The 6,780-nt window shown below is 36.1% G+C and overlaps 1 protein-coding gene across 1 annotated transcript; it reads left to right on the forward strand.

Moving 5' to 3' along the window:
- Positions 1–1,718: 1,718 nt before the first annotated feature.
- Positions 1,719–5,234, forward strand: LOC145583194 (FT-interacting protein 3-like). The gene is made up of 2 exons (XM_081640376.1): positions 1,719–2,044; positions 2,347–5,234. Exon 2 carries the CDS (start codon positions 2,611–2,613, stop codon positions 4,942–4,944), a length of 2,334 nt encoding a protein of 777 aa, XP_081496502.1. The 5' UTR covers positions 1,719–2,044; positions 2,347–2,610; the 3' UTR covers positions 4,945–5,234.
- The last annotated feature ends 1,546 nt before the right edge of the window (positions 5,235–6,780 follow it).

A 6,780-nucleotide genomic window follows, 5' to 3' on the forward strand; every position in this document is an offset into this window, starting at 1 on the left:
AAATAATTTTTTTTTTAAAATTATAAAACCACCAATGGATTTCACTTTAATTTGTTATAATTTTTTTATACAAAAAATGATCCAAGGCATCGCCCGAGCCTAAAACTAGTTACTATTTGAAATCTTATTACTTTGTAAGTTTTAACTAGGGACATGTTCACATTTACTTAATTTCAGTTCAGTTCAGTTCAGTTCGAATCAGTTCAGTTCAACTCCTAATTTCCCTCTCTCATAAAATATTCATTTCAACTCAGTTCAGTTCAGTTTAGTTCAGCTCCAATCAGTTCAGCTCAGTTCAGTAAATGTGAATAGGCCCTAGGTTAGAATCCGTACAATGCACGGTTTATATAAAATCTATATTTATAATTTGTACGTGTAAAGAAAAATAGATAAATATAAATAAAAATTATGCACCTTGTACAAAAATATTTGTAATTTTAACATTTTAGATTTTCATCAAAATTATGACATAATACCTGTTCAACGTCGCCTAATACATATTTTAATGTAAGAGTTCATTTATTAGTGTGCTATTTACAATTGTTTCATTTTTTTAGGATAAATTGATAGGATGTAGTGGTAAATCTGGTAATGTAGAAGCTTTTAATATTCAAATTTCAAAATGATGACATCATCCTTGCATTTAGACGGGAAAATTTTTACTCCCCCTGTCTTTTTTATTTAAATGTATCACTTTGATTTTTACACTATTCACATACCATGGTTGACTTAATTTTTTCACTCCTATAAAATAAATAAATGTTATTATATAATATATCATTAGATTCGTTATAATGTCTTGTTTTCATAATACAATTTTATATAATTTTTAGTAATTAATAATTAAAGATATTAATGGTCAAAGTTATGCCTCGACAAATGTACCGGTCAAACTGATGCAAATAAAAAGAACAGAGGGAGTATTATGAGAGTGACATATGGACAATGATGACGTCAACAACGTTATGTTTTAGTAATAGTTAATAGATATGAAATTTAAACATCAAGTTTTTTTGTCTTCATAATTTCTCTATCAACATCGAAATTAATATATTAATATTTAATAATCAAATATATAAAATATACATTAAGAACTGCTTATGAAACTTTTTAAAAACTTTCTTTTTGTGTCAAAAATCAAAATAGTATCAAACTAGAAAACTGAAATATCGATTCGAAAGCAAAGGGAGAAGTACCAATTTTGATATGCAAAGGTATCAGCTATCAAGGGAGAAGTACAGAGTAGCAATTTTGATGTGCCAAGGATCAAGGTATCAACGTGAAATATTCCAAATTTCTCTAATATAACACCTTCAACATGAAATATCATAGTTTCCAACAATTTTTTTATTTTTATAAATATAATTAGATATTAACTCAAATGTTCGGATCGAGTTTGATAAAATCAGATCGGGTTCAATAAAATCAGATCGGGTTTAATTTCAAACTTGAGTCCTGATTATGTCCAAATAAGTCAAAATTTAAATCGGATATTATTCAAATCACTCGATCCGACTTTGACACCTATGTCCCCTCTTCAATTCAAATACTCCGTAAAAATTTACTGATACATACGTTAGGCAAAATCGAACCATAAGCAAGTATTCACGCGTGACACATCGTCGTGAATTGTTCGTGCTACGGTGTTGCGCCCACCACAGGACAAAACTAGCTAAAGTTGGAGAGAGAAATTGAGCTTGTTTTTCTGAATGTGACACATACTACCCATTAACCCACCTTTCTTCATTTCTCTCTTCCTTCTCTTTTTTGTGGGTATCCTTCTTCTCACATTCTCTCCGATTCTTCAGATCCCATTCTCCTTTTCCTTTTATCTTCTTTTTTTTATTTTCTAACTCTGTTCTTACTCTGTTTTTCACTCATTTTATCTGATTATTTTTTTGATTTTTTTTTTCTTTTTGAAATTTAAGTTTAAGGGTGTTGATCTTCAATTTGCTACAGTTTGATGAAACCCTTTTCTTGGATTCACCTAATTTAGGGTTTTTTCTCTTTCAATTTGGTGTCTTTTCAAGCTTCCAGAACTCAGGTTTGCTACCTAACTGTCCTTTCTTTTTTTTTTTTTTTTTTTTTTTTTTTTTTTTGCACTTAATTTTTAATTTTCTAATGTTAAAGTTCATTAATTTTTTGCGCATTTTCTAGGTTTGATTTTTATTTTAAGGCTTAGTGCTGCTTAAAATGTTTGTTACATAAAATCCTCTGTTTTTGTTTAACTTTTTTGCAGAGTTTGTTGCATGTGGTGGAATGTTTGTGCATTGTCATTTTTATTGCTGAATTAAAAATATGATTTTTCTGGGTATTTATTGCTTTGTTTTTTCTGGGTTTTTGCAGATTTGAGCTGTTGAGATCTGTGGATGAATGCTTTAAACTCAGGTCTTTTTTGGGGTTTTGCAGCTAATTTATGTTTTTTCTAAAAAAAAAATTGAAAAAAATGAGGAAAGAAATATAGTGGTTAGGTGTTGAGTATATTTAAGTTGGTGGGTTGAACTCATTTCCAAAATTTAAGGGTTGGATAACAAAAATTTAAATTTCAAAATTATATTTTCGGGTTAAAGTTTGAATTTTTGGTGGATTGTTAAGAAAAAACCCAGAAAAATGCAGAAACCTCCTCAAGAAGATTTCTCTCTTAAAGAGACAAATCCCCACCTTGGTGGTGGAAAAGTAACTGGTGATAAGCTTACTAGTACTTATGATCTTGTTGAGCAAATGCAATACCTCTATGTGAGGGTTGTTAAGGCTAAAGATTTACCTAGTATGGATGTTACTGGCGGTTGTGACCCTTATGTTGAAGTGAGGCTTGGGAACTATAAGGGTACGACTCGACATTTCGAGAAGAAGTCGAATCCTGAATGGAGTCAGGTGTTTGCCTTTTCGAAGGAACGAATTCAGGCATCGGTTCTTGAGGTTACTGTGAAGGATAAGGATGTTGTTAAGGATGATTTTATTGGCCGTGTGTTGTTTGATCTTAATGAGGTTCCGAAGAGAGTGCCACCGGATAGTCCTTTGGCGCCGCAGTGGTATAGACTTGAAGACAGGAAGGGTGATAAGGGTAAGGGAGAGTTGATGTTAGCTGTGTGGTGGGGTACTCAAGCTGATGAAGCGTTTCCTGAGGCGTGGCATTCGGATGCTGCTACTGTTAGTGGGACGGATGCTCTTGCTAATATTCGTTCGAAGGTGTATCTGTCTCCTAAGCTTTGGTACCTGAGGGTGAATGTGATTGAGGCTCAGGACTTGGTTCCGGGTGATAAAGGCCGATTTCCTGAAGTCTATGTTAAGGCTATTCTTGGAAGCCAGGCTCTTAGAACTAGAGTCTCTCAGAGCAGGACCATCAATCCTATGTGGAATGAGGATCTTATGTTTGTAGCGGCAGAGCCTTTTGAAGAGCCCTTGATTTTGAGTGTGGAGGATAGAGTTGGGCCTAACAAGGATGAAGTGCTGGGCAGGTGTGCAATTCCTCTGCAATACGTTGACAGGCGGCTGGATCATAAACCGATTAACACTAGGTGGTTTAATCTTGAGAAACATATTGTTGTAGATGGTGAGAAAAAGAAGGAAATCAAGTTTTCTAGTCGCATTCATCTGAGGGTCTGTTTGGAAGGTGGTTATCATGTTTTGGATGAGTCGACACATTACAGTAGTGATCTCAGGCCAACAGCTAAACAGTTGTGGAAGCATAGCATTGGAGTTCTTGAACTTGGTGTCTTAACTGCACAGGGTTTGATGCCGATGAAGGTGAAGGATGGCCGTCAGACCACGGATGCTTATTGTGTTGCCAAATATGGTCAAAAATGGGTGAGAACAAGAACTATCATTGATAGTTTTAGTCCCAAGTGGAATGAGCAGTATACATGGGAGGTGTTTGATCCTTGCACTGTCATCACTGTTGGAGTATTTGACAACTGTCATCTACACGGAGGAGGTGGAGGAGATAAAGGTAATGGAGCAAGAGACTCGAGAATTGGTAAAGTGAGGATTCGACTTTCATCCCTCGAAACTGATCGTGTGTACACTCATGCATACCCGCTATTGGTGTTGCATCCTTCAGGAGTGAAGAAGATGGGTGAAATTCAACTGGCTGTGAGGTTCACATGTTCATCGTTGCTGAATATGATGCATATGTACTCTCATCCATTGCTTCCTAAGATGCATTATCTTCATCCCTTAACCGTGAGTCAGCTTGATAACTTGAGGCACCAGGCCACCCAGATAGTGTCAATGAGGTTGAGTCGTGCTGAGCCGCCTTTGAGGAAGGAAGTGGTCGAGTATATGTTGGATGTGGGTTCTCATATGTGGAGTATGAGACGGAGCAAGGCGAATTTCTTCAGGATAATGAACGTCTTGGGTGGGGTAATTGCCGTCGGAAAATGGTTTGACCAAATACGCAACTGGAAAAACCCCATCACCACTGTTCTTATCCACATCTTGTTCTTCATTTTGGTCATGTACCCTGAATTAATTTTGCCCACAATATTCTTGTACTTGTTCCTCATTGGTGTATGGTACTATAGATGGAGGCCAAGGAATCCACCCCACATGGACACCCGCCTATCTCATGCAGATTCTGCACACCCCGATGAATTGGATGAAGAATTTGATACATTTCCAACTTCTAAGCCAGCTGATATCGTGAGAATGAGGTATGATCGTTTGAGGAGTATAGCCGGGAGGATCCAGACTGTTGTTGGTGACTTGGCAACTCAGGGTGAGAGGCTCCAGTCTTTGCTGAGCTGGCGGGACCCTAGAGCCACCGCATTGTTTGTTATATTCTGCTTGGTTGCTGCCATCGTTCTGTATGTCACACCATTCCAGGTTGTGGCTCTTCTGACTGGGTTTTACGTGCTAAGACACCCAAGGTTCCGTCATAAGCTTCCGTCTGTTCCCCTCAATTTCTTCAGAAGGTTGCCTGCTCGTACAGACTCAATGTTGTGAATCTTTGTTGAATTTGTTTTCCGATCTTTAGCTGGATTCATTTTGGATAGCACCTATTTTCTCCTATGTCATAAAGAAGCTGCTGACGCTCTGGTGCTCATTTTCTTTCGGTTAGTGGCGAATGTTAGATATGGGTATGATGTTTTACCCCTTTTTTCTGCAAACTGGTAGAATTGTGGTTCTATGTTTTGTGTATCTTGTAGAATCCGTGGCCTGTATGTTGACTTTATGGGAACCGTATTTATGTGTTGATTCTTAAATCGCGTCTAATATATATTTTGCTACCTTAATTGCCGCTTCTCGCTTATTATAGTGAAAAGAATCACAATTTCAACAGTTTTGCCCATGCAAATACATACCTTTTCCCTTAATTTTGGTGGGTGGTCATTTTGAATCTTATAATGTATCTTAGTTTTAATTTGTTTATTTAAATCCAACTTTAGTTGGTGTTGAAACATTCTGTGTTGTAATCTACCAATCCTTCAACTTAAGTTCTTTTCGGGGTGGTTGAGGATTGAGTTTTGGTAAGCAGGGAGATTAAGTCATCACGTCCCTTTCAGCTAAACAAGGTATGTCTTATAACCTTAGCAATGCAAGCTTCTTGCTTCTTTTGGTGTTTTTTGTTTTAAATTGGTAGATTCTATTATATATGATGATATACCCTAATTATAAAACAACTTGATCATGATAAACAATCAGTTTCTCTTTGACGACATCCTGCGAGTTTGGTGGAAATGCGGAATATGTCAGACAGATCTGGCTCTGTTTAATTTTTTATTAGCCGTGTTTTGTTCTATATGCTTTTGAACTGTGTTACAGTGATTTACGGAGTACACATGTACAATACTCCGTATTAATTAGTGGAAACTACTTGTTTTAGTTTAGTAGTGTAACATTGAAACCCTTGCACAAGTGTCATTTTGGACTTTGGTACCATGTTTAAGTTTGTCTTAAGCATCATAAATTAATTAGCTGTCTCAGTTAGAAATCATTTTTTAACACCTGCTACTTGTTTCTATTATTTGTGTGAAGAGTACAGACAGTGATAGCGCTCCGTAATAACTGGTTGTTGTCTTCTGTTGTGCTGTGGTTCTTTTGTTCATGTGAGGCATGAGGTAAAATCTAAACATCTCTGGAACTGTGTATCTTTGTCAAGTGCTTAATCCAAAAGTAAATATAAAAACAAGGGGTAAAAAGGGAATTAAATTTAATAATGCGAGAAAGGGGGGAAACTAGTGAGTTTATTTGGGAGAGTTTAGTGATTACTTTATTTGGGAAACTACTGAGTTGATTTAGTGATTACTTTAAGAAACCTCTTGTAATGGTGAAGCTTCTTTGTTTTGGTAAATTCTTTGTATTATTTTTGTTAAAGATGCAAGCTTGCTCATGCTTTACCATTGGGAACGGTTGTTATGGGTTTTAGCTCCATTTTTTATGGACAAATTTAGAATGATATTGCAGGCTTTCGACATTAACCCTCCCCTCCCCCGATATGTCTAGTTGTGTACCTTTTGCATTTGGTACAAATCAGGGGTTTAGGGCATGAGGAATAATTCCTACTATGAGTTCCCATCTTGTTTTTCTGTCTAAGGCTGAAAGTTACATGTGTATTGAACTATTGATTTTCTTATTTTATTGGCATGAAAATGTTCGCTTTGAACTAGTTGGTGCATTTCACCTATTGCAAAAGTACTATAGATGTTGAACACATGTTCACTTCTTTGTATGAATGAATGATTCAATGTACTGTAATTGTAATGGACAATAGAAAATTGTTACAAGTGCTAGTGTGCAAGTGATCCTCATGATTATCGAGGAACATATTCGAGTAATACT

The sequence above is a fragment of the Chenopodium album genome, chromosome 15, assembly GCF_948465745.1.
Source record: "Chenopodium album chromosome 15, dcCheAlbu1.1, whole genome shotgun sequence".
Classification (NCBI taxonomy): Eukaryota; Viridiplantae; Streptophyta; class Magnoliopsida; order Caryophyllales; family Amaranthaceae; genus Chenopodium; species Chenopodium album.

Excerpts from the sequence above, each read along its gene's own strand:
- LOC145583194 (XM_081640376.1), top strand. The coding sequence starts at position 2,611 with ATGCAGAAACCTCCTCAAGAAGATTTCTCTCTTAAAGAGACAAATCCC.